Here is a 26,158-nt window from a genome sequence, read left to right on the forward strand (position 1 = left end):
TAGGCTGTTCGCGCAAGTACACTACAGCTTTTTTCAGCTGGTAACCAACTGCCTGTAATCATTGGCGTGAATAAGACGCACACAAAATTGCTGTAACCGCCAACTTGTGAAGCCGCCGTGCGTCAGCCGCACGCCATCGCCGACTCGCACGCAAGAAAAGAAACGCTTCGCTGCCGAATCGCCGGCTCCGATAAAATCAGTCGTGTATGCACTTTATAAATCTATTCCCGCCCAATAGAAGAATACTTCTAAACCTCAATATAAAATTAACAGAAAGTACAAATTCTTTACACGACTATTAGTTTACAAACTCTTCAACATTGTTTACAGCTTTTTTGTTAAAAAATGTGCCTTATAGGTCAAGTGAAGATGATGGCTGGGTCAAGCCAAGTTTTAAAATCACGTATCCTCCAGGCATGGCCGCCCGCGAGGAGGTTGAAACCGCTGTTCGGCGGCTCGCATAGACACTAGCGGCAGTGTCCCCTCTGTATAATAGTGTGAAACTCTATGGTAAGCGGAGTAAGGCGCGTGCAACAGACACACCCGTAGCGTCCGTGAACTATCATTATTGGCTGCCTTTTCAGAGGCCTGCTACGTAGCCCCACGGCCAAGCGATAACGATGACCGTCTGCTGAGAGCAGCTCGTGGCGCTGGTTAATTTTACCCTTTTTGCTTCTTTTGTTGCCGCGCGCGGTACGGAGCTACATACATTACGGGACATTACGGTGGTGAATTCATTGACATTCTACTTTTGTGCGGTATTCTTCATGTGCAATGTTGTAAATGACGGAGATGAAAAAGATGGAGGTCGTATGTTTACTCCAGCCGGTGGCTTATTTACTGCAGCAGATGCCTGAAACAGGTCATCGATGTTTATACATGCCTAGCATCTGCCATTGGCATTGGCCGTTGTACCTTTAGCGGCTGCATGCGTTCCTGTCTTCACACTCGCTAGGGCAGGAAGCAGGCTCGTTGTCGCGGTGGCCAACCTTCCGGGCACTCTTTCAGCCGGTGGCCAATCTTGCCGCAGCGGTGACACCCGCGGTCGTTGGGCGGCTGTCCATCGGTCAATTGCCGCGAGTCGAAGAAATAGTCCACGTGTGTGGAATAGGCAGGGGGAAGCTTGTCTATTGGTGCTCCGAACAGGGACCTTCCCTGGATGAAGGCTTTCATTATGTATATGTACATCTTCTGAGACACTCCAGTACCGAGGTTGTGGTGCAAGTCAAAGGGATCCTCGATGGCAATGCACCGGCTGTTCCACATCTTCTGGAGCTTGGTTAGGGGGGCCTTCTGACGGATGCACACCACGTTTTTCTTGAAGTTGAACTCCTCCGTGTAGAAGCGCAGCATGCCCAGCCATAGCTCCCCCACGGACTCGTTGTTCTGGCCAAACTCACTCCACACGCCTTGCAGGCGGTTGATGTCCTCAAAAAACCACGTATTCCAACCTTCGATTATCACTTCTGGCTTTGTCTCCCCATCTGGATACAGCTCCTGGAGCACTGGAATGACTGGTGGCTTGCGCTGCTGGAGGTAGTAGAGTGCCACAATGATGTACGCATAGGAGGACAGGCTTCCCCGTGACGCGTCACAAATGTCGCACGTTTTCGCAAAATGCTTGACGGTGTAGCCCAGTTCACGGACGCGGTTGTCAATACTACTGTACGTTTTAAGAAGTCTCGTATTTTGCTGCGCCAGCCTGTTGTACAAGCTGATGTCGGCCTCCAAGCCACTCGGGACGTGGAAAAGCTTGACAATGGGCACCTTGGCGTTGGTGATGGCAATGACCTCTTTAAGCTCTGGGTGTTTGTAGAACTTCCTCGCAAGATACTTGATCATTCTGACATGACTGATGTCCTTGCCGTCTTTACTGCTGTTAAACGTCAGACAAATGTCGAGATCACACCGTGCCAAACCAAAGCCGTTACAGGATGAGCCGTACAGGGTCAGCTTGGCGTCTTTGTGGGACTCCTGAATCAAAGACTGCAGTTTATGAAGCACATCTTGGCGATCTGCCTCGTCTTGCGGCTTTAGAGCGCAGGCATTCGTCACGTCTTGGCAGACGTCGTTGAGTATCTTCGTGAAGCTTCGGGTCATGTCAGGAAGTTTTTTCAATTTGGGAAGCCACCAGTCTGGGCAGTCGTTGCGCAGATGTCCACTCTTCTTGCAGAAGGAACAGACGAGCGGAGGCACCTTTCCGCCGGCGAGAGTCTCCCGGGCGAAGCTGTACTGGAAGTCCCCCATGTTGCAAAGGTCGAGGTCGTCCAATATCCCCCGAGGGATCGGCGGTCCCGGTTTGACAAACTGCAGTTGCGGATCAGGCGTTTTCTTCTGACCTTTGGCCTTTGTGGCCGAGTCCGGAACGAGGTGGCGGTTGCTGACGACATTGACATTCCCGTCAAACGAGACGTCCTTAGCGTCACACTCTTCCTTAGTATCATCCTCATCCGTAGCCTCAACTTCATCCTTAACATCATCCCTCCGCTTTTCCTCACCGTCATCACCGTTGGTTGCCCTGGTCCCAACTGAGCGTTCTAGCGGCTGGTGCCTCATTTCCTTCGTTACCTTGAGCTGGTCCTCTTCCTGGTCAGACTCGGACTCGGAACTCTCAGTCGTCCTTGTAGTGAGGCATACCCGGCAGCATGGTGAATATCGGCCCCGACCGGAGCTGGGGCAGCAGAAAGTAGAAGGCTGACGAGCGCAGGCCTTCACAAACAGGTACACCCGCTAGCTCGGGATAAAACGGGCCAGGTTCCGTTTTGAGGAGTACGTATCTTTGATAGCAATGTAGCGCTTGTTCCACTTCTTGTCGGCAATAAAAATGGGCTCGGACTTCCTGAAATACACCACGTGTTTGTAGAGCTTGAACTCGACGGCATAGAAGCGCAAAACGTGAGAAACAGCGCTAACTAAGGGAACTCAGAGTACAAGACATACGCACAGCGCTGACTAACAACCAAGTTTTACGGCTTGAAGGCGGCTTAAATGCGCATCTACAAAGCAATGGAAAGGGAAAAGGAAAAGTTGCAAGAACCACAAAATGAACAAAAGTTCTTGCGCATTGTCATCAATAAGTACCCAGTTATTCATTAGAAAGATACATGATTTCATTTTCATACAGTAACACAGACGGTTTGCTTACACATTGGTCACCGCTCTGGCGTATTCAAAAAGCTTCATTGATTTCACGTGTTCGTTTGTCCGCATATCTTCGAATGATGTGACACTGCTCAAATTCTGGTTGGGACCGACACTGGCCACGGTGTGCAGATAAGTGGCCGCCGACATTCGCTTTCAGTGAATTTGCATGCTCCTGGAGCCGTAAATAAAATAGCTTCGTTTGCATCATTTGTAAATGACCCCTGACAGCAACCCACGCAGTTCGTTTTGTGGTTCGTCTTACATGAGTTGCCTTTTCTACTATCCTTTCCACCCCCTCACCATCCATCTATCCATCCTTTCCAACTATGTATGTACATACATTAACCTCATCGCCTTGGCAACAGGCTAATACCGGCTAAACTGATTCTCGGTTAATGCCTTCGTCCCTGTTTAGGTCGTCTTGCTGTTCGGGACCTTGTTGCCGTCAGAGGGACACGCAAAATGTGTGTGTTGTATTTTGTAGTCCGAGGCGCAGAGACAGGCGCGCTTTTACAGTGACTGTCTTTTGGCTTTTATTAGGGCCACACTACCATGTTGCAGCGGGGTAACACAGTTTCACCGGGATCTACGCATCACTTCCTCTGGCTCCGGCTGTTGCATCAGCTACCAAGAAAACAGCGAGCCCCTGGTCCGCGCGGGCAAGAGGTGATTTTGCTGGGGAATCTCTCGCATTCTCCAGGTACGGAGGAGCTACTCAGCATGGGGCCGAAGTTGTGTCAACCGGAGCTTAGACGGGACGGCGCTTGTGGGCATCGTCAGAACTGCAGCTGGCAATGTGAAAGAAGAAAGGGCGGGTCTTTGCATGCAGGAGGCCGTTGAAGCCCTGCCTAACACTCACAAAAAAGGGTGTTCCCCCGTACTGGATGTTCACGCAGGCCCCCAGCAGCGCTGCTACGGGAAGCGGATCTTCGTCTTCTGCAATCCCACAAGGAAGGTGGTTTTGTGCTTGCGTCCAGTGACGTATTCCATGAAAATGCGGTCACGGCAACTGCAGAAAACTTCAAGCCAGTCACCGATGCTAAGCCCGGGAAGGTCAAGTCTACAGCGATCAAGTTGTGTTAAGGAGCCAGACTTACCAAGCTGGCAGCTGCCGCAAAGAAAACTGAGGGGAACACCCTCTCGATCTTCTCGGCAAAAACTGACAAGGACGACTGCCCCCTCCGAGTCATCGCGTCGGAACGGGGGAATCGAAGTTGCCGACCCTTGCATAGTCAGGAAGCCGTACCTGGTCGATGAGTTTCTTTTGGCTGAGCGTCCAAAAAACGTGAGTGGATTCTGGGTGGACGTGAATGACTTGGATTACTCGTTGCCGCATAAGTTAGTCTCCGAAGAGGTTACCGCAAGTATAGACCGGCATGGTGCAATTAAATTTCAGAACGCGTACGGGGTTTCCTTAGACAGTTTTATAGAACTGCTGACTTATTATCTTAGCTCTACCCTCATCAGTCACAAAGGGGGCATTTTCATTCAAAGGGAGAGTGTCCGCATAGGCTCATCTCTCGCCCCAATTTTAAGTGAACTGCTTTTAGCTGGCTTTGACAGAAGCCTCATGACCGCTCTACGCAGACAAACATGACCAAAGTGTACCGGTACGTAGACGATTACCTAGTTTTGTACCAAGGAACTGACGAACACCAACGGAAGACTTTTGTTGAACTAATTTTCGAGGTGTTTCAAAACGAACTAAAATGTCTGCAGAAACTGACGAAGGAACTACCCGATGCCAACGTTTTACGATTTTTCGAAATCACAATTAAGTTCAGCCCTGAGCATGTGTACGGGTGTCTTGCATCACGGTCGCAAAAGGCCCTTTTGCCTTTTACTTCAGCCCATTCAAAGATAGTAAAAAGAGGGGTGGCCATATCATGTTTGAAGTCAGCATTGACTAGGTCGTGCGAGCACTCAGCACAACATACTTTTGACGCCCGAATTGGCAGACTAGAAGCCGCTGGTTATCAGCATCCATTTTTATCAAGCATCCCTGGATCCCTGTTACGGGATCTCCGGGAACAAAAACACAACAAACTGTTACTTAACGGAGAAACCTAGAACGTAAAACGCCGCAAAACCGTATTCCGTACGTGCATCAGGTGTCGCAAAAAGTTAAGAAAATTGCCGAAAGAGGGGGCGCAAAGCTTCTCATATCCGCGCCGAATAAACTGAGCAAGCTCTGTGCGATGGTGAATAAAGATGGTAGAAAGGGAAACTCATGTAAGATGAAACACAAAACAAAATACAGTGGTGAGTGGTGGGCGGCCACGGGAGCGCGTGGCCGCCGTTATCAGAGCAGCCTACCCTGGGCTGCGCGAAGCATCACGCATGCGCTGTGCGTGTCGAGCCAGAATTTGCTTTTAGCGCACGCATCGCGTTATCGGAGCGTCTGCTCGTGTTCTGCTATGTTGCGCATCGTCTGCTAATGGTGCCTTGCTTTGAACCTGGAATCCTCGGTCATTGTATGAACATGCCAAATAAACATCACAAAGGTGCTTTTCCACCGTGAATTGAATCGATGTTGTAATGCCCGAGCTCACTTTAAGCTCTCAATTTATTTCTGATAAACATTGTACTTATGCGTTCCTTCGGTTTTCGTGGTAATCACTTACAGACAATAAAGTGCTGCAAAAATGGGCGTCATCTTTTTGTCGAGTCTGCTTGAAGCAAGCTGGCGAGTTGCGATGTGACGAACCGATTGCATTGCATCAAGCTAATGAAGGAATAACCGCTCCCTCAGGAACATTTTTCTGGCGGATTCCAGTTATTTATACAGCGACCAATTGCTCCAACGCTACAAGCAAGATAAAATTAGCAGACGAAGTTCAGACGCTCCGATGTCGCGATGCGCGCGCTGAAACCATAGCCTCGCTGGACACATACAGCGCATGCGTGCTGCTTCGCGCATCCAACGGTAGGCTGCTCTGATAGTACCGGGGGCCACGCTCTCACGTGTTCACCCTAAGCGAGCTCACCACTGTACGTGGGTTGCTGTCAGTGCATATGTGTCATCTACAAAATCCCCCTGACATACAATTGAAGCCATGTTGATCAGACGGGAAGATGCGTTAATGTACGGCTCCAGGAGCATGCAAATTCACTGAAAGTGATTGTCTGCGGCCACTTAGCTCCGCACTGTCGCCAGTGCAAGTGCGAAGCAGAATTTCATCAGTGTCATATCATTCGAAGATATGGCGACAAACGCACACGTGAAATCTATGAAGCTTTTTGCATCAGTCAGAGGGGCGACACATGCGGTAGCAGACCGTGTATGTTACTGTATGAAAATGAAATCATGTATCTTTCAAATGAATAATTGGGCACTTATCAATGACAATGTGACAAAAACTTTTTTTGCCGTTGTGCAATTTGCAACTTTTCCTTTTCTTTTTCCATTGCTCTGTAGATGGGTATTTAAGCCACCTGCAAGCAATAAAACTTGGTTGTTAGTCAGCGCTGTGTGTGTGTCTTCTCTGCGTCCCGTTAGTTCGCGCTGTTCCTCTCGTTTTTAACGTGCACCAACCAGCCCACTTGATTCCCTTTCTACGGCATAGAAAGGCATCTTTGGGCTTCACGTATGACTCGGACTCATGGCACACTTTCCCCTAGTGTAGAACAGGCAGCAGGACAGGCTTGCATTGTTGCAGGAAGAACACAGTCAAACGCGTGAGCTAGCAACGTGCCTTTCTCTTGCTGGTCGGGGCCACGGATCTTGGCCCAAAACCAGAATGCGACACCCAGAGTTTGTACCCCGGGGTCGAGCGACACACACTAGTCATGGAGACTCGAGGTCTCGAGCGAGTTGCAGTTGTTGAGGCTGATGTCGCAGCAGAGCTTGCTGCCGACATCCCTGAAGCGTATTCGTGGCACACTGGACAAGAAATCCGTCTGCACGTTCGAATACTTGGGGCGCTGCACGAGCAGGTTGCCAGTTTTGATGAAAAGCTTCACGGCGTCCGCCTTTCCGACTGGAGACAGGCCCATGTCGACCTTGGTCGTCTTCAGGCCAAAGCCATTCACCGACGACCCGTGCAGCGTAAGCCTTACACCTGGCAATGTTGCCTTGATGTGTTCCTCCGAATCCTCGGCTATCTTCCTGCGCAGTTGAACCTCCTCTCTCGTCAGACCGTGTTCCTTGGCAATCTGCTTGACGAAGTTGCTGATCGCGTCGCATTGGGTTTCGACCGGGTACGGAAGGTTCTTGATGTCCATTCGCAGGTCACTGACGGCCTTCTTGATAACGTGTACATCCTGCTGCACGTGCTTTTCCGCGTGCCCGACGTCGTCAAGGTTTCGATGGCAGAGATGGCTCCTTAAATGCTCCTTCTGGAGCATTGAGCTGAAGACGTCCTACCGGAACTTCTTAGAGTGCAAGGTGGTGCGCCTAAGCTAGGAACGCCGCTTCACCCGCGCAGTGGGTCAGATGAAGCTGGGTGACTGCTCAGGGGCTGGTCAGTAGTACTCTATCACATTGCTCGTAAAAGGGATGGGGAATTTGCGCGATTTTTGTTGCCAGAGCTAGTCCCAAAATACGTGGTAGAATGTACCTGGCAAGTCACAGAAGAGGGTGAGTTCCGTGCAGGCGACATGGCGTGGAGTGAAGGAGGAGGGTAGGAGAAGGAGGAGTTCGTTTGAAGAATCTGGATAGAATGTTAACGTGCTTTCGCAGAGGAGGGTCGACAGCAATGAGGAGGGGACATTGTTTAGTGTGTAGTACTGGGTTATGTCGTGATAGGTGACCATTGGGAGCGCCGTTCACCCACTCGGCTCGACGTGCCAGTTCGCGGGCGTCTTCGTCTGCGGCGAAATTGCCTGGGAGCAGCGTGGTATGAGTCGAAGCCACACAGTGTTGGTGTTCCGGTCGTGCAGATGACTGAGGAGTATGTTGAGAGCCTCTTGGATATTCTTCCTCTCAGGAACCGTCCGCACACCATTCGGAGCCGGTGATGAACTGAGGCGGCATCCATCCTTTGGGGGATGGTTATCTGCGTAAACGCGATTCTCATTGTATTGCGGGGGGAGGGGGGGGGGGGGGGGGGCTGAGTGCGTGGTGGGTGAGAATACCTCTACTTGAACACTTGAAAGCAACTACCCTACCTCCCGTTGTTCAGTAGTGGTAGGGAAGAACTGCTAACACGCCAGAGTTGTTTCTTGTACGCACTTCGCGCGTAGTGGCATGTCGATGCATGGTGGACTTAGGGGCGACCATTGCGACTGATGCGACGGGGTCTGCAGCATGCGCTAGAAGTGAGGTTTGGCTTGTGCGACGTACTATCTGTGCGAACAAACTCAATTCACTTCACCCACCCCTCCACCTTTCCCTTTCCCCATTCCCTGCCCCTCAACCCTCCTCGTCACTCTGTCCACATTCCCCGAGGCTTCACGTTGCAGTATAGATGGGCGTGAGTGGCAAGACAGGGACAGACCTGCCACAGAACGGGAGAAGTAGGCCAAGGGTTACTCGCATTAACACTGAAACCCTTGCCACGTGAAAGGAAAGCGTCAGGCTACTTTGCGCCTGCCTGGGGGTACGTGACGCCGTGTAAGTGACGAGTGCTCATCCGGTGCGGCTTTACAGCAGCATAAAAGCTTCAAATGGACGGCCCAATATAAGCGTCGGAATGCCACTAGCGCCAGCCATCAGAAGCCTGAAAAAGCATTCTGAGGAGCATGAACCATCGGTGGGTAACGCCGCACATCAGGAGGTGGCAACAAAAGCGTGCCGGGCGGTCGCCGCTGGTGGTTTATTTTGAGCCCCGTTTATTGACTTGATATTGTTACCTGGCGACCAGACAGAAATGACAGGAATGCATGGTAGATGAGTAGCGATGTATTTACATTATTTACAAGTCGGCCTTGAAAGACCTCCCGCAGGCTAAGCCCACATTTAGAATCTTCGTCAATACTCGAGGCCACAGCAGTATGTTAAACTGACCACTTCGTGGTCACCTCGTTACAATATAATACGCTACAATCCCTCTCTTCAAGTGAGAAAAAGAGCAGCCTTAGTTTTGCGAGGTATCTAAGGCGGGGAAATAACGCCCGCAATCCCTGTGGGACGTGTCACGTTTTTACGGCGCGGAGAAAACACGATCCCGCACCACGAATAGCCTTCGTACCGCGCTGCTCCTTGCTCCGCGGTGTGGTGGGGGCGTATACGTGTGAGTGGCGCCCTAAAATAAGCGCGCACTTTCACGCTCCCCGAGCGCCTTTCTTGCAACCCTACGCCCCCAGGTTGGAGCTTCTTCAAAGAGTGTTTAACGCAACCAATTGCGACGTAATTTGATAGAATTCAGGCAAGATACAGGGCAGGTAATCAGCAGGTGTTCTACAATTCACGGTGCTCTTAATAAAGCTCAGTAAAGTGGACAAAAGTCGAGCGACAATGATTGCTACCGACTATCACTTAGCAAATGACACGGAAAAAGGCGGATACATATTCGTCGGCATAACCTGTCTATACGGGTAAAAAAAATTCATGCATAGCCGAATACGTTTTTCACACGAATTTAACAATAATAAAAAAACATTGGTAGTATGCATCAGTCATGTAAACATTTGTTAGGTCTTCATATAATGGGAGCATTCTTCTGCCGAGCTTGCCGACATTTACCTCGTCTATACATTTCTCACTTTTCCATCGGCATTTTTTTAATCATTTCGGGAACCCCGAACAATTCATATGCTATTTGTTGTGGTTGGCTTATCATCGAATGTTAGGTTAAATCACTTTGCTACTAAGCTTTCATATTTTACGAGATGGTTGAGCCTTACCCTCACATGACACACGCATTAGTATATATTTTATGCATCCCAAATGCGTTCTCGTTCTTATTGTTTTCAACTTTAAGTTTCAAAAATGTTCTCTAAGCATCAGCGCTCGAAACAAGCAAGCTGCCACAGTGAAAAGCCCTAAGAATTAGAACCCCCCCCCCCTCCCGCCGCCTTTCACGCCATACGCAATCCAACCATTTATTTCCACGCTACACTTTTTTCAACTTTTTTTTTGCAAATCATAAAGGTTTTCAGAACGTAGTCAACAAACACATCGAGTACTTAGAATAGGGGGTCACAAAGTACCTCAGCCAAAAATTGCTGCTCAATGCCCATCAGACTACTTGTAAACCTGCTCAAAAGAATTTTTTCTCTTTCCCGAGTCTTGACGCTTTTTGAGTGCTCCAATTACGTCATTACAGCAGTGTAGCGACTATCGGTCGCAACCTGTTTGTTGCAACAATAAAACGGATTGGATAGCCACTTAATAAAAAGGCCACAAAGCAAAGCAGAAATGTAAGGCGGATCTGCTGCGACGAGCAAATCAGGCAGTGCCGATCCGTGCTGTAGATAACTATAGCTTTGACAATGTTCCCAGACGCGAAGGGAAGAGTGAAGGCGGTTATCGGAACTGCTGCAGAGTCCCTTTAGCTACTGCAGTCGCAGTCTTGCTCGATGCATGCAGCCAGGGCAAGACGTTGACACCAAGAGTAACAACAAAAGGGAGCCGCTACACTGGTGTAACACCAGACGATTCCGCACCTGACGCTGGGCCCAGCGTGCGAGCTGTTGCATGTACAGACTATACGCAACAGGCATATCGTCAGCTGTAGCCATAACAAACGGCTATTCGCGCAATTGTATTTGCTGAGATTTGAGATGGCGTCCTTAGTTGGAAACATTACAGCAGTTGCGACTACAGTCTTAATCGGTCCTGTGTCTCCCTGCCCCAGATACTGATCATGGCTAAAGCAAAATTTTTGAAAACAAAATGGGCACTCTTCCTCACTTTTTTTCACGGTTCCAAGAAAGCCCAGTGAGAGAGAGTAGCTATGCATAAGGTTTATTGACGCCTTGCTCAAGCTATTTCCAGGCGGCTGAAAAATCATTATCTGTAGTTAGTATATGTGCTACATGGCGTAACTGGAAATGCTAAGAATACCTGCCCCCTCCTCCCGCCCTTCTGACCAAGTTCGCTGTAAGATGTGAATGCTAAGTGCACAATAGCATAAAAAATATAACGCCAACCACACAAAAACAAAACGCAATGTATTCAAACCTAGTGTATACATGCGTGTGTAAAATAATAACTATAATCTAAATTTGATAAGTACTGAACTTCAATAATAATCACGCGCAGTTTTACATAACTTCGGAGGAAATAGCAGCACGGTAACAGAAAACTATCATGTCACAAAATAAATAAGATATTTTATGTTCTATTTAAAAAAAACCACTACCGTACTTTGAACATCAACACGAAAAACTAAGAAACGACCCTTGACTACGGCTCCTACGAGTAATGAACTTAGCCTTCATAAACTGTCAGTGTATCGAAATGAGCAGAGTTAAACATGCTGAGTGTTGCAGCATTCACAACTCTCCTTATCTTCCTGCGGTCCACAATGGTCACTGGTAACCGACGCGTGTCGCGTTTGAGCTCACACAAATATTTCTCGGCCTTCTGGAGGGCGCAGGCTGTTAAAGCTAGTAGTTGAGCTGTAACCCCGGAAACATGATCGAAACAAGTGCTCGTCTCCACGGTCGAATTCTGTTCTCTGCGGTCGGTGCATGGCTGCTTGCACGCTCTAAACGGTCGGTGCCTTGGCACGCAGAGCCATCCATGCATGCAGGCAGCCACCAACCGGCCTCGAGAGCTGTCAGAAGCCGGCACCCGTCAAGCTCTGCCGTGTACAAGGGCTCGTCTGTTGGCGGCAAGCCTCAGCGGCATCAGGGCGCGAGCCGTTATTTTTAAGAGCTCCCGGCTTGCCGCTTGAAATAGAAGCAACAACAGAGAGATACTCGAGAAGTGTTCGCGATTGATGCACAGCGCGCTATCACATTGACAAACACAGATCTAATACCGTGGGCTGTGCGTATCCCCAGCACGGGCGCAGCCACAAAATTTCATCGCGCCTCCTGCGGCTGCTGGACGCGAACCTCGGCTGCCCCAGCACGGCGGCAGGAGCCCCGGGCGGGGAAAAGGAGGCCACGGGCTCTCTGGGACGGTGACTCACGTCACCATGATGCTTGCAGCCGGGAGGCTGGATACGCCTGCGCGAACTTTTTTTTTCGCGCCGGTTGAAAACATAGTGCGCCATGGGGCCGACCAGGTAAAAATAGATACTCGGGGAGCCCGAGCGTCTTAAAAAGGACCAGCAGGGTGTCGACAAAGCTTGGGGAAAGCACGGAAAGGTGGTTTTCGTTCGATCTCAAGAGCGTGGAGGCGGAGTAGCATGGCCAAGAGTGCGCCAGCGATTGGAATTGATTTGGGCACCACGTATTCGTGCGTGGGAGTCTTCCAGCATGGTCGCGTTGAGATTATAGCCAACGACCAGGGAAACCGAACGACGCCCAGCTACGTGGCCTTCACCGACACCGAGAGACTGATAGGAGACCCCGCCAAGGCGCAAGTGGCCCTCAATCCGGAGAACACCGTGTTCGATGCCAAGAGGCTCATCGGCAGGAAGTTCGATGACCCCAAAATTCAGCAGGACATCCATCACTGGCCCTTCAAGATCATCAATCAGGGAGGCAAACCCAACATATGCGTCGAGTTCAAAGGGGAGAAAAAGGTTTTCAACGCGGAAGAAATCAGCGCCATGGTGTTGACCAAGATGAAAGAAACCGCTGAGGCATACCTGGGAAGTGCGGTGAAAGACGCCGTCGTCACAGTGCCAGCCTACTTCAACGACTCTCAGAGGCAAGCCACAAAAGATGCGGGAGCGATCGCCGGCCTGAACGTCTTGAGAATTATCAACGAGCCCACGGCCGCTGCCCTCGCTTATGGCCTCGACAAGAACCTCAAAGGTGAGAAGAACATTCTCATTTTTGACCTCGGAGGGGGAACCTTTGACGTGTCCATCTTGACAATCGATGAAGGGTCCATGTTCGAAGTGCGATCAACAGCGGGAGACACTCACCTTGGGGGCGAGGATTTCGACAACCGCCTCGTCAATTACTTTGTGGAAGAGTTTAAAAGAAAGCACAAGCGCGACCTCAAGTCAAACATACGTGCCATTCGGCGGCTGAGAACGGCGTGCGAGCGCGCGAAGCGGACGTTGTCAAGTAGCAGCGAAGCCAGCATCGAAATCGACGCTCTGTTCGAAGGAATCGATTTCTATAGCAAGATAACAAGGGCACGATTCGAAGAGATGTGCATGGATCTGTTCCGAAGCACTTTAGAGCCTGTCGAAAAAGCCATCCAAGATTCCAAGCTCAGCAAGTCACAGATACACGACATCGTCTTAGTCGGCGGTTCTACGCGAATCCCTAGAATTCAGAAGCTCCTCAAGGATTTCTTCAACGGGAAAGACTTGGCCATGTCTATCAACCCGGATGAAGCCGTTGCGTATGGCGCTGCCATACAAGCCGCCATCCTGACAGGGGACACGAGCGATATTATTCGGGACGTATTGCTCGTTGACGTGGCTCCCCTTTCTTTAGGCATCGAAACAGCTGGCGGAGTGATGGCTAAAATTGTGGAGCGCAACAGCCGCATACCATGTAAGACATCTAAAACCTTCACTACGTACGCAGACAACCAGACAGGCGTCACTATCCAAGTGTTCGAAGGGGAAAGGGCTATGACCAAGGACAACCACCTCCTCGGTACCTTTGACTTGATGGGCATCCCTCCAGCACCCCGAGGTGTTCCACAGATCCAGGTTACCTTTGACCTGGACGCCAACGGCATTCTTCAGGTGTCCGCCAAAGACGAAAGTACGGGCCGCTCTGAGAGCATCCGCATCACCAATGACAAGGGTCGCCTTTCCAAGGACGAGATCGACCGAATGCTAGCGGACGCGGAGAAGTACAGACAGGAGGACGAGAAGCAGCGGGAGAGAGTGAGCGCCCGCAACAACCTCGAGTCGTACGTGTACAACGTGAAGCAGTCTGTCGAGATGGTGGGTCCTGAGAAGCTAGACGCGGCCGATAAGCAGAAGGTGCTGAGCAAGTGCGAGGAAGTGATCAGCTGGATCGACAGGAACACGCTGGCCGAGAAGGAGGAGTACGACGACAAAATGAAGGACATGCAGCAGGTGTGCACGCCCATCATGACCAAACTGCACCAAAGTGCCGGCCAGGCGCCCCCGAACCAGGCTGGCGCAGCTGGCCCCAAGATCGACGAGGTGGACTAAGTCGAGGTCACTTTTGCTCAACGGCTGTGAGTTCTGGAGACAGGAGACGCTCCTGTCTCAAAAGCCAATTAGTTAGGGTGTAGGTCTAGCCGCCGACGGAAGCTATGTTACTGGTGCAATCGGTTAGTCTTGCCCTTTCGTTTATCAATTGAGCCTGTGGTGGAACGGGCATTCAGAAACTTTAGACAAAGCTTCGAGGAAAAGGTTCGGGCTCTCAACTCGTGACATCTTATGTGTATTTCAAATCTTGTTGCCTAACATTTTATTAGACTCATATAGATATGCACTTCTCTATAAATTTCCTTTCCCTACAAAATTGTAATCACGACGGCCTGATTTGCTGTAAAAAGTATAGCTAGGGCAGCAAGAAAGATGATAACCCAATTTTTGTGTTCCTCACTTTTTTACATCGACACGGAAATTCAAATGTTGAAATCGGCTGCACTATAGTTCATTGTTAAGAAGATAATCTTGACTGAAATCTCACTTGTTGCCTAATCTAACTTCCATCTTGGTAGGGCGAATTTTATCTTCAAAGATGAAATTCGATTCTACTAAGACGGTGCCGGGTTCAGATTCACAAAACCGTTCACTCGCAAGAATTGTTCGGTCAGTGGCTTGTCAGTAACTCTCAGTGGCGCCTTGCAGGTCAGCTACACCATAAAAACGTGACAACAGGCAAGGCACCATCCAATCAAGAATCGTTTTTATGAGCGCTCATTTCTGTGTATATGGCCTCATCGTTGTTCTGCCATGTACAGCATTTTTACAAACATGTTAACATAACGTTCCAAAGCTTGTTGCGTAAAGAAAAAAATATTCAGAATTGAAAATCAAATTGAAATATTGGGTCGATAATAGGGTGAGTGACTTTACTTAGAAGTCCTTATTCTCATTTTTAGACTGCTTCAGTCCTTCAAAACGGGATTTTGAGAAGTGAATCATGTAACCTTTTCGCGAAAACCTCCTTAGAATTTCGCTACCGTGACGCCATTCCTTTGAACACTCGCAGAAATTGCGAATGTTGAAAGAACTTTGGCGAGAAGGTCTCACCCTTATCTCCACAAGCAGATTTTTTTGTAATGTGTACCAGTATTGCTTGACATGAAAGTTTTTTGCTTCTTGCAGAGTTATTTAACACATTGAGACCGAATGTAAAAAGTTATAATCGCGCAGCAATTGTTCATCGACCTGCATGTCATTGTGCACACAGTCGCATGTTTCGCTTTTTAAGTGGTTCAGCTGGAATATAGCCGGCTCTCAGGAAGCCAAGGTTTCCATTTAAAAGTGTTTTCTGTTATTAATTAAGCAACACAATAAAGACAATCAATGCGATTATTGTTCAAAATATCAAAACATTGCCTTGCATTGCTTATAATGGGAAGAGACTGCGCTTGTGGGCTTTTTTTTTCGAAATTAATTATTTTTGTTTTAAGTTTCCCTTGGGTATGGAATTGAAAAATCTACCTGACGTGCACTGTCGTTTTAAAGAAGTGCTGAAATTCTTTGCTACTGTTGCAAAAATTGTCCATGATTTCCTTAGAAAATCAGTGCTTTGTGGATATCTGACACTGATATTGAGTAATTTATGGTGTATTTCTGACTGGCGTGCTTCATCGCTAAATTTGTCTTAACAAAGCACCACTCCAATTATACTGTGTCAGTCTTTTTTGAATAAGTCAAGTTTTCATTTAGTGTCGACCTTTTTTCGTGCCACTGCAGCACCGCTAGTAAATCTCTATATTGTAGCGTTCCCTTTAAGAAGTGTCATTTTTTGCTTCCTTTTTACGTTTATTGTGATCATACACGATGTTCAAGTCATAAAGGGTTGGTTCTATCTGTCTGAACATGTATTTTCGGTCTTGAATTGGTGGCTTAAATAACGGGCCAAAATTCGGTTACTCGAAGTATCGAAATACAGTTTCGCTAAGTGTTTGTTATGTTTTTATGTCGCTTTCATGGTTTGGCGTGTTTTGACAGATAGCTGGAAAATGTAGCACGCGCTTTGGGAGCCGAATAAAGAGAGTACATCATAATAGCATTGATGAAAAAGATACCGAGAAATGACGTCTAGTTTTACCGTCGTAAGGCTGTATTTATGCAAGCAACCTTGTAACAAACACTCTATACGATATGCTGCTTGCCATGTACGATCATGTACCGTACTTTTTCGCGCGTTTTTGTTCGAAATTAGGCCTCCATGGCTTGTTGAAAGCCGTAGGGGCCGAATGCACTTTCGTAAAGCTTTGTATGGAGCACACGTTAGCTGAGATATTGACTCCAGATGGGATCAACAGGTTGGGGTTCTGGTGTTGCACTACGTGTGGTGTATGCTGCTTTTTTCACATCGTTGTGTGTTTATGTCATTCTCGCTGACTGCGTTTAAAAAGCTGTAGGATTTTTACACCCGCCTTAATCTTGTATCTTAACTAAAATGCCCCATAGTTCTCAAACTTGTGCTATAAATGCTCTCAGAAAACTCGGACAAGACAATTACGTCCCACGCTCTCAATGTCCCACCTTACACAGTTCACCACATAGAAAGAAACAATCCAAGTATGGTAAAATTTCCATACTTCTAAGGAATTTGCTCATACTCCCGAATTTGTGAGGAAATGGAGGCACCAATTATTTTTAATGCTTCTTCGATGCGAGTGACTGTTGACACAAGGCTCGCATTCGCTATTGTTGCGGCTTTATAAGCTTTCAAAAATTTAATCTACTGCCCCCACCCTTTCATCTTCCCTTTGCTTCGCCCAAGAGCAAATAGCGTTAAAGGTGACCCATATGAATACACATAGCAACGCTTGGATTTCGAGTTTACGTTCATACTACTATAAAACGCCTTTTAAAAGAAATTAATAATGAATCATACGAGAACCAGACTAGGTCTCAAGGGTGCAGCTGGAAAGCCTAATGAGGTTTCCATCTCATCAGATCGACCTAAACTTAAAATCAACCTCAGCCTTAGCATTTAGGACTAAGTTGAAGTGGGTTCATATACACTGTGATTTGCTAAGATCGTGCACGAAGGCTGGAGGTTCTAATACCAACCTCAACCGACGACTTCTAGACTGAGTGAGGTTGCGCATCAAGCTGATGCAGTAACGTAGCGCGATATATTAGCCTACTTACCGTTTTACGTAAATCTTTCTCCGATTTTTCTAGTTTTGATCGTGCATGACGAAAGAAATCAGTATTCATTCAAACGAATGACCTTCAAATAGGTGTTACGCTAGTGGCATTTAAGGAACGCTGACGTGAGTTGTAAACATTCTCTTATCACATCACCAAAATGAGTAGGCCATTTTCTGGAGTTTTCAGGCCTATTTACCTGCATTTTTAATGAGAAAACTTTGTTCAACGGTGCGGTTTTTCTGCAACCATATTCCCCGACGAATTTGCTGACGTCAGCTATGACGACACACTGATCAGTCGTCCTTTCGAGCACGTTTAACGAGCCCAATCTATACAGGGTACAAATAAACAGGTGATATCGCGCATAAAATGGGTGAAGATAAACAATTTGAAGGCTGAGATAGCGTGGAAGCACATCGCAAACCAATGTGGCGTGCGGTGACCGCGAACGGCGCTTGATGTTCCTTCATCTACCACACGTTGGAGACGAACTGCAGCTATAGATGCCCGATAAATGTCAAAGAATTGGCTTCTGCCGGTGTAACTTCACAACGTGGCCACGTGCAGTAATCCCTTGTTTTACCAAAGTCCTAACGACCGAAAATTGCCTTCGTTTAAACGATAATTGTTAGAAGTGGAGGTGATTAGTTCTCTATGTACGGCAGTGAGAACCATTAAACACTGCGAACAAAGCGATATTTTGAATAAAGCGATTTACTTATATTGAGGGTTTACTGTATAAGCCTTCGACTGTTTCCTTTCAGTGCCCCTTTAAAGGAACACTGAAGAGATTTGTAAACATTGCGGGATTACTAGCGCAAATTGTAGTCCGGAGTCCCTAGGTCATGTTTCGACCATTCTGAGCGCGTTTACGCGAATTTATTTAACAGAAAAGTCAATTCGGAAATGCTGTCCTCCTCTCTGCATCCTCACCCATTTTCTGTGGCGTTTTCGTGTGGCGTCAGGAGGAGATGACTTAGCTTGACCATACTGCAGGGCTCGCCGACCTTCCGGCAGAGTCAGTCGGCCCCGCGTTTAGTCCGCCGACCGCCGATGGGTCGTCGCAATTCGTTCGCTCAGTTGAAACGAAGCCACGACCCGTTTGTGATTGGAAGAATGTACCTTCGTTTAATTTGTTAGTTTGTACACTGTATCTAGCTCCAAGTCAAGGTCGCTCCACACAAGCGCTGCACAAGCGCACATGCGACGCTTCGCTGACTGGTACGCTAGTAGAAAAATCTAAGGCCACTTGAAAGCAGGAGAAGAGTCAGCGAAGTCAATATAGGTACTAAGGAAATAAAATCAACTGATACTTTTACCGTACAGCGTAAAGCTATGGAGCCCGAAGCGCTTTTTTTGCGCTGGGAGAACAAGCACAGCGGTCAACAGCACGACCACACATCTGCGAACGCTGTTCTGTCTAAGAAATGCAATCGCTAGACGTGAGATATTGTAGAAATTTGGGGGACGCTTACTGCACGAGCGCTATACAACAAATAGTCACCTAAGGTACTTGAAATGCTAAAACTAAATAAAAGTGTGAACTGGTTGACATTATATACCTTATATATCCAAATTCGGCAGCGCTGGCTCGTGGCCGAGTGGGCTGAAGCGCTAGGATTGTTGTTTTTCGAATCCCCGAGGGTACATTGTTTTTTTTTTTTGTTTTTTTTTTTGTTTGGTAAGTTGACTTTTTCTTTTTCGGCCGATGTTTTCTATACTGAGTTCACCATTTTCGGGCCGTAACGTAAACTGCTCCACGAAATAGTTCACAGAACACGCCCAGGCTGACACTGACGCGCTAGTGAGGTCTCGTTGGCGTGCTGTTGCCATAAGCACCGACTGCTTGCGGGCCGTGGGCACAGGGCGGAATCAACAGACCCTTGGCCTGGTGCAACACGCTTTTTACGATACAGGCATGAGTGAGGCAAGCTCCAAATATGGGGGAAAAGCGCATAGCATTTGAGCGTCTGCGGTGACGCGGAAGGCGTTCATCCACTGCGTAGGCCTCGGCTAGTGATTGCTACGATTCCAAGCCGTCCTGAAAGGCTTATCTTAGGCATTTTACAGCCGACAACATGGCAGAAGCGTGGTATGACGATCACTGAGATATCGAGAATGTCCATCCAACGATGCCGTCGGATGTCAAGCATGTTGTTTTCAGAACCAAAACCGAAACTTGTTTGAATGCTAACCTTGGACCATCGTCCAATCAAGGTACATCTCCTCCTGTTGTCACAGCCTTTAGTTGGTGCAGCTGCCGCAAACCGCGCATGGTAGTTTTTCTTCTTTCGCGCTTTATAAAATAATTACCGACTTCTCAACCGGATAAACGATGAAAAGTGTGTTAATTTGAGCCAGTCTACGCATGCAAGCAAAACCGGGAGCTTGACAAATTCACTTCAGTGTCCCTTTAACTCTGCCTGGGGCCATAACACGGACACTGTAAAATAATTCCGAAGAAGTCACCTACGTCCTCGTGCAGGTGCAGTGAATCAAAACATGTGAAAATACGACAAAGAAATGGGGATTTCTCACCTAGTTGTTGACTATATTCTTTCTATTTTAGTTTTACAAATATTATCCACTTCAGTAACGCTTGGTGTCGGGGCAGTTGGTTGAACATCGTTTGGAAGGTTGCGCTGGGTATAACACAAAACACACTGGAAACGACATATTCACTTGACATAAAGGCTGCGCACTGACAACTGTTTATTATAAATGAAGTGACCACATATATGCACACGAAAAGCAAAAAGAAAAAGGGGGAAAGGGGAAGTGGCGATTAATAGGTCTGAAAGACCTTTCCAGTGGCACGCGCTGCTTTCACGGTGATTGTTCCACAAATTCCATCTCACGTGTGGTGAGTGCGATGGAAAGGGAGCTAACACATTCTCCTTCGAGCCCCGAGAAAATTTAAAGTGCTTTGAAAATCTTCCGTCCGAAGTCACCTTTTGATCTTGACAGAATAGTGGTTTTATCAAACAGGGCTTCGCAGTTGCTCCTCGTGCAGTGCGCGGCCAAATTCTCTGCGGCAGTTACCTGCTGGCACGCACGCATATTTATGCTCTTTCAGCCTTTCAATGATACATCGGCCCGTTTGGCGGATGTAATAACGACCGCAATCCAGTGGGACCGCAATCCAGTGGGCACAACTGACAAATTTACGCATGTGCCTGAGCTTACACGCTGTCTTGGCTGGGCCCCTTTCTATTTTTACCTGAACAGCCTTGCGCAACCCACCAAGTTTTATTGGTGCCGTCAACACCGCAGCAACGTCAGGTTTGCCCTCAACTTTTTTTAACCGCTGTGAGACGCGTGAACATATTTCAAGACGGTCGCCTCTTGTGCCTCGCGCTTTCCTTCCCGTCGTCTTTTCCCTTCACAATTGTCTTCAACGCTTTTTCTGCCACAGAGACTAGCAAAGAATCGCGGTACCCACTTCTCTTTAAACCGGCAAACTTGGTTACAAAGGCTTTCGTCGATACGGTGATAACGGGGTTTTGTTACTGCTCGCGAAATTTCATGAATACGCAATAGCACACTTGGCTAACTTCGAATTCATGCCTTTTCGCAAGTGGTCCAAAAATCCCGTTATCACAGTATCGACGAAAGCCTTTGTAACCAAGTTTGCCGGTTTCATTAGGCGACCACTTCGGATCGACTGAAATTTTAATAGCCCCAACCACACGGTAAGTACCCCTCATGTCCCCAAGGGATTGCTTCCATGACTTTCAATGGAGACGTTGCACGCAAGTCGTTAACGAAGGGACAAAATTCGGCATTCGGCAATTCCGACCGTCAGTTTATTCAATCCCTCAATAAGGCGCCGGGACGTCCGCCAGTGCGTCGGCCAGGTGGTCGACGTACTCCTTTTGCAGCGCCCTGTGGAGCATGTCCGAGGCCTCCCAGCCGTAGCCCAGCCTCATGGTCTCGTTCTCGGTCAGGTTTCCCAGGTTCGTGTAAGAGATGGTCGGATCGAGTTTTTTGTGCAGCTTCAGCGTCACGACGGGGTAACGGCGCGCTCCGACCTCGGCGGTAAGTGAGGCCAGGTGCGGGGGAAACGTGGCCGTCACTCCGATCACGTCCGGCCGCTGGCCCAGATACGACTGCGCCGAGGTGAAGCGAACCGAGAGGGCGTCAAGGCGAAGGCTGCAGCTGACCACCAGGCGTCCGGACGGCAACGCGCTGGCCTCGGCGCAGTCGCCGGCCCGGCGCACTTGGCTCAGCCCGACCAGCGCGACGTCCTTGATGTTGGCCGTCCAGTCACTGCGGATCCAGCTGTTGAGCATCGCGTAGCGCCCTCGCAGTCCCATCGGGTCTACCTCCGGGTACTTCTGCACCCCACCTTCGAGCACGGCGTCCATGTAGTCATTCACATCCTGCACGCTGGCGCCGAGGGCACCTGCGATGGAAGTGTGTGCTTTTATTAGTCCTTTGTCAGAGCTGATGCGTGACTTCTCAGTCTCCCACTGTGAACGTTAAATGCTTGGTTATCGAGTGTATTGCGTATAAAACACAGTGTATTAAAGTGTATTGCGACTGCTCGGCTGAGCGAACTATTGGCGTTAATTGGCAAAAACCGACCACCGCGCTGTCTCCGCTCCCCACTTTCCTTCTATGCCCTCTTGTCTGCTAAACAGTTTGTCTTTTCGACAGGTAAAAGGCATTCTTTAGACTCCGCTTTTCATACACATAAGAAGAATGTCATTGTTAGCTCTATCGCCTTCCTTAGCCATTGTAGCACTTTGCCCTTCCCACCCTACAAATTTAATGTACCTCCTGCTGTTCCGTAAACCCTGCTACATGAGCGTGCGAACTATATAGGTACACGCCTTTGGATGAGCCCTTAGCTGGGGCTTTGATTAAGTTCAGGCAAACCGAAACATTTTTTATGAATCTTGTCTGAAAACATGAGCTGCGAGGAAATAATAAAAAGGCGTCCAATCGCGCGTCGGCTGTCCATCTTCTTGCGTCTTGTGATGATTATATATATATATATATATATATATATATATATATATATATATATATATATATATATATATATATCTACTGCCTGAGCAGGCGGCCAAATCCCGCTCATCGCTTTGGACGAACAATGAAGAGACCATGATGACGACGATGCGTCACGACGACTGTCCGTGCGTAGACATATTTTCTTTTCCTTATAGCTAGGCATGGCTAAATCCTCCATTTCAAGAATCAGCATATTGGTGGAGCAAGCGAGATTTGTGATAAAACATTGAGAATCGGTGGCTGGGAATCGATCTAGCGATCGACCCCTTGTGCAAAGGCGCAAGACCTTACCGGTCCTATATACGTTTGGTCATGCGCGCCACACGTGGGTACAAAGAGAGGAATGATGAAGTTATACTGTTCGTTAGAGAGGGACATATATGTGGCTGGTTTCGCACTTTACCGCGCAGCAAAAGTTTGTTTTGCCGATGCGCCAAGTATTGTTTTACTAAACCTGATACTACCCAACGTCTAATAAGCTCCTTACAATTAGTGATGGTGAGCGACTGGAATCTACTGTTAAATGTAAACCTTCTCTCGCAGTGTTCAACAAGCCTTAAATCAAGGTAAAAGAAAGACTTACCCTGCCAGCTTAAAAGCAAGTTATGTTTCTGTTTTTGTTTTCCCTCATCTAGGATTTTAGGGGTTGTAAGGGGAGGAGGTGTCTTTTTAAGTTCAAGCTTGGGACTGCAGTGGGAGAATTGAGCAGGGAATCCCAAACAATTGCGCAAAAAAGTGGGGACACGGACGAAGTAAGGACGCACACGCACGGCGCAATATGTGTGCGCCGTGTGAGCCCATCCTCATTTCGTCCGTGTCCCCCCTTTTTTGCGCAATTATTTGGGATAATTATGAATTACGAACGTGTCCAGAATGCTACCCTTATCATGAGCGGTGAACTTTTAACCGGGGAAGGGTGGGGGGGGGGGGGGGGGTGGCCTTTAGGGCCGACTCCGTAGTAGTAGTAGTAGTAGTAGTAGTAGTAGTAGTAGTAGTAGATATATGTATTGTTGGATGAGGAGGACTTAGCCTTGCATAACTGCCGGCGATTGCTCCGCCTAATCGTCCCCAATATTACATCAGATACATGCAATGTCACCACACTAGCCTTAGTCCTATTATAACAGAAACACAATGTCACCACACCTCACTTAGTCCTATATGGACTGCAAGAATCCCAGCAGGAGACGAGACACCTCTCTTAGCACAATCCCTGTATGGCGCATGACTACGTTTCGCCAGCACAGTCTGAAGTCTTATGAGGGTGAAGTGCAGGCGGCTTTCGCCGCGATGAAAAGCTGCCAGCCATGTCTCCTGATAGCCACCGGCGAAAAGTGCGCAGTTAGTTGTGAAACCGACGACAGGCTCACCTGCCAACCACCGGTGCATGCCCTATCATTGTTTCATTTTTTAAAGACGATAGTCTTTCTTGGGCAACTTAAACCCAGAAATTTTGGTCTGTCTGTCTGTCTGTCTGTCTGTCCGTCTGTCTGTCTGTAACTCGATTCAGCCACCCGGCCAAAGTAAAATGCTTACTGCGCAATAGTCTTATATACTCACAGCCAAATGTAAACGTCTAATCCCGGTTTATATGTTCATACTTGTCAACTTTGTTGAACAAGAACAAGGCATTACGCAAATATAAGAGAGGAAATTAGTACACAAGGGATATTTACAGTGTTCCTTTATTAAAAATTTCCTGGGTGCTTCGTTTTTCGATAGCAAATGATATTCTACATCTACTGCAGAAAACCGCCACTTCCTGGCGGCATATGAAAAATCACGCGGCAACAGCAACGAAAGGTTCCACTAGCTAGGTTCCACGTTCTGCCTGGAACGCACGTGGAGCACGGCCACGCGGTTCAAGGTTGTAGATTATCGCGTTAAGTCCGAGTTTTAATTTGAAAGGCCACGAAGAACAAAATCTGTGTTACGGTTGAGATGAGAGCCCACGTCACTGTGTTAGTGAAACAATGCCATGACAGTGCCACGTGCGCCGCGAGCGAGGTAGGCCTAATGGGCCTGCCCGCTGTGTCCGATGGGCCAACTAGAGCCACTAGATGAGCTTATTTAGTGGCCAACGGCCCGGCCGTCCCGAACGAGGAGGCGGCGGTGGGAAGGGCGCGGGGGAAAGAAGGAAGGCGTGTAGCAACACCACCTAGGGAACGGTGGCATTGCTTGCAGGCTCGATCCCGGTATGCGCGTCTCCATCGCTGCTTCTCCCCCTTTGGGATCGGCCTCGTTACGGCATTATTCAGCTCTACCCAGTCTTCCCGCCACGACTCACCGACACAGCGACCATGGGCTCCAGAGGGCCAGGACGAACGAGGGCTTTATTGGTCGAGTTTCCACTAGCCAGGGGCATGGCACACGTCGACAACGCGGGCGCTCGGGCGCTTTCTCTGGGCACGTGATGGCGCTGCTCTCAGGCGGAAGGCGACGTTCGCGGGAAGAGGAAAAAGGGGTCTAAAGGATCCCCACAGTGGCTGGGAATCACAGACTAACCCCAGCCATGAAAATCGCCGGAAATCCCCCGAATAGCTCAGAGTAGGTGTGCGCAATCAGAGTTTGCGCTGGCCGTGAAAATATTCCGAATGAACGTGAACTGTCAGGGACTCCCGATATTGCGGAGGTACGACTAGTGCCTAAATAAACACGCTTCCACGCGCCGGCTTTCACCACACATATAAATAAAACCCTGGATGCTCCATTTGCCATTTCTCATTTTCCTGGCCCCTTTCATGAGTTGTCACCGAGCACCACTTACTGCCACAAACCATGTGTCACGTTATCTTGTTACGCCTCGCCGGGCTTTCCGTTCATCTCATGGTTTTTAAAATAAGCATTTCATAAACTGGGGAGATTCCAGGGAAGCGTCTGTATATAAAAAGTTTGCTTAGTTCTGTCCTGAACAGTTTCTTATCCAGTCAAGAAGCTATGTCGTCGGGCAAAGCGTTTCATGTCGGGTACAGATTGATAGCAAAAAAGCGAGAAGAGAATTGAACGTACCCACGATGAAAACTGCCAGAAGTACGGGCCGCATCGTAGAAGCTGCGACAAGAGGTCAAAAGGCAGGCGGGAGCTCAATGGTAACTAGAAAAGGCTCAATAGCATCACAAGCGCCTCGAAATTTGAAGCATAGGGGATTACCTGTTGAGAGAAACCACGTATACCTAATCACTGGAGGCACTTCGGGCTTCTTTGGCGGGCGCGATTTAATGCAAGTCAAGCGCCCATTGATTTTTTGCCACCTGACGATAGCGGCGAGCCGTTCGCCGAATCGCACAATAGCAACTTTAGCCCTATCAGAAAACGGAACAAGAGAAAACGGAAGCTTGATAATCGGGGGTAGCGTTGAAGTGCGAGCTCACGTGGTGCGAGCCATTGTCAACGAATCGACTTCGCTCCCCTCAGTCCTTTCAGCGGCCTGCGCGATATGATCGAGTCCCTACGTCTGCCCGCTGACGCCATGCTTTCACAACTATACACACCTTACCTCATTTTGTAGAAGCCCGTATACTTAACACCAGAAGTCACCAGCAACCATAGAAAAAGCAGCTGTTCCCGCAGCAGTTCTTGATGTCTCTTGATGTCTCACGGCCCACACCACTTGGACAAAAGACAGCCTATGTTGACACGGCGCCGTCCAGTCTCACCGGCCGCAGCTGATAGCTGGATTTTCAGTGTAAAAAATGTGAAGTGGCCGAATG

The 26,158-nt window shown here is 48.5% G+C and overlaps 2 protein-coding genes and 1 pseudogene across 2 annotated transcripts; 1 reads left to right on the plus strand and 2 right to left on the minus strand.

Moving 5' to 3' along the window:
• Positions 1-830: 830 nt before the first annotated feature.
• LOC144162254 (terminal uridylyltransferase 4-like) lies at positions 831-7,491 on the minus strand (annotated as a pseudogene).
• Positions 7,492-12,282: 4,791 nt separating this feature from the next.
• LOC144155887 (heat shock protein 70 B2-like) lies at positions 12,283-14,431 on the plus strand. The gene has a single exon (XM_077687595.1). It carries the CDS (start codon positions 12,387-12,389, stop codon positions 14,289-14,291), a length of 1,905 nt encoding a protein of 634 aa, XP_077543721.1. The 5' UTR covers positions 12,283-12,386; the 3' UTR covers positions 14,292-14,431.
• Positions 14,432-21,206: 6,775 nt separating this feature from the next.
• Positions 21,207-25,722, minus strand: LOC144155888 (uncharacterized). The gene is made up of 3 exons (XM_077687596.1): positions 25,599-25,722; positions 25,458-25,499; positions 21,207-21,834 (listed from the first exon to the last, which is right to left on the minus strand). The coding sequence occupies exons 2-3, from the start codon at positions 25,489-25,491 to the stop codon at positions 21,248-21,250; spliced, it is 621 nt and encodes a 206-aa protein (XP_077543722.1). The 5' UTR covers positions 25,492-25,499; positions 25,599-25,722; the 3' UTR covers positions 21,207-21,247.
• Between the last annotated feature and the right edge of the window lie 436 nt (positions 25,723-26,158).

This window comes from Haemaphysalis longicornis, unplaced genomic scaffold (assembly GCF_048455015.1).
Source record: "Haemaphysalis longicornis isolate Haplotype H1 unplaced genomic scaffold, Haemaphysalis longicornis Haplotype H1 scaffold_1, whole genome shotgun sequence".
Taxonomy (NCBI): domain Eukaryota; kingdom Metazoa; phylum Arthropoda; class Arachnida; order Ixodida; family Ixodidae; genus Haemaphysalis; species Haemaphysalis longicornis.

Coding starts and splice junctions, on each gene's coding strand:
- LOC144155888 (XM_077687596.1), bottom strand. CDS start 25,491: ATGCGGCCCGTACTTCTGGCAGTTTTCATCGTGG. Junction 21,835..25,457: donor TCTGGCAGTTTTCATCGTGG/GTACGTTCAATT, acceptor CTTCCATCGCAG/GTGCCCTCGGCGCCAGCGTG.
- LOC144155887 (XM_077687595.1), top strand. CDS start 12,387: ATGGCCAAGAGTGCGCCAGCGATTGGAATTGATTTGGGCACCACGTAT.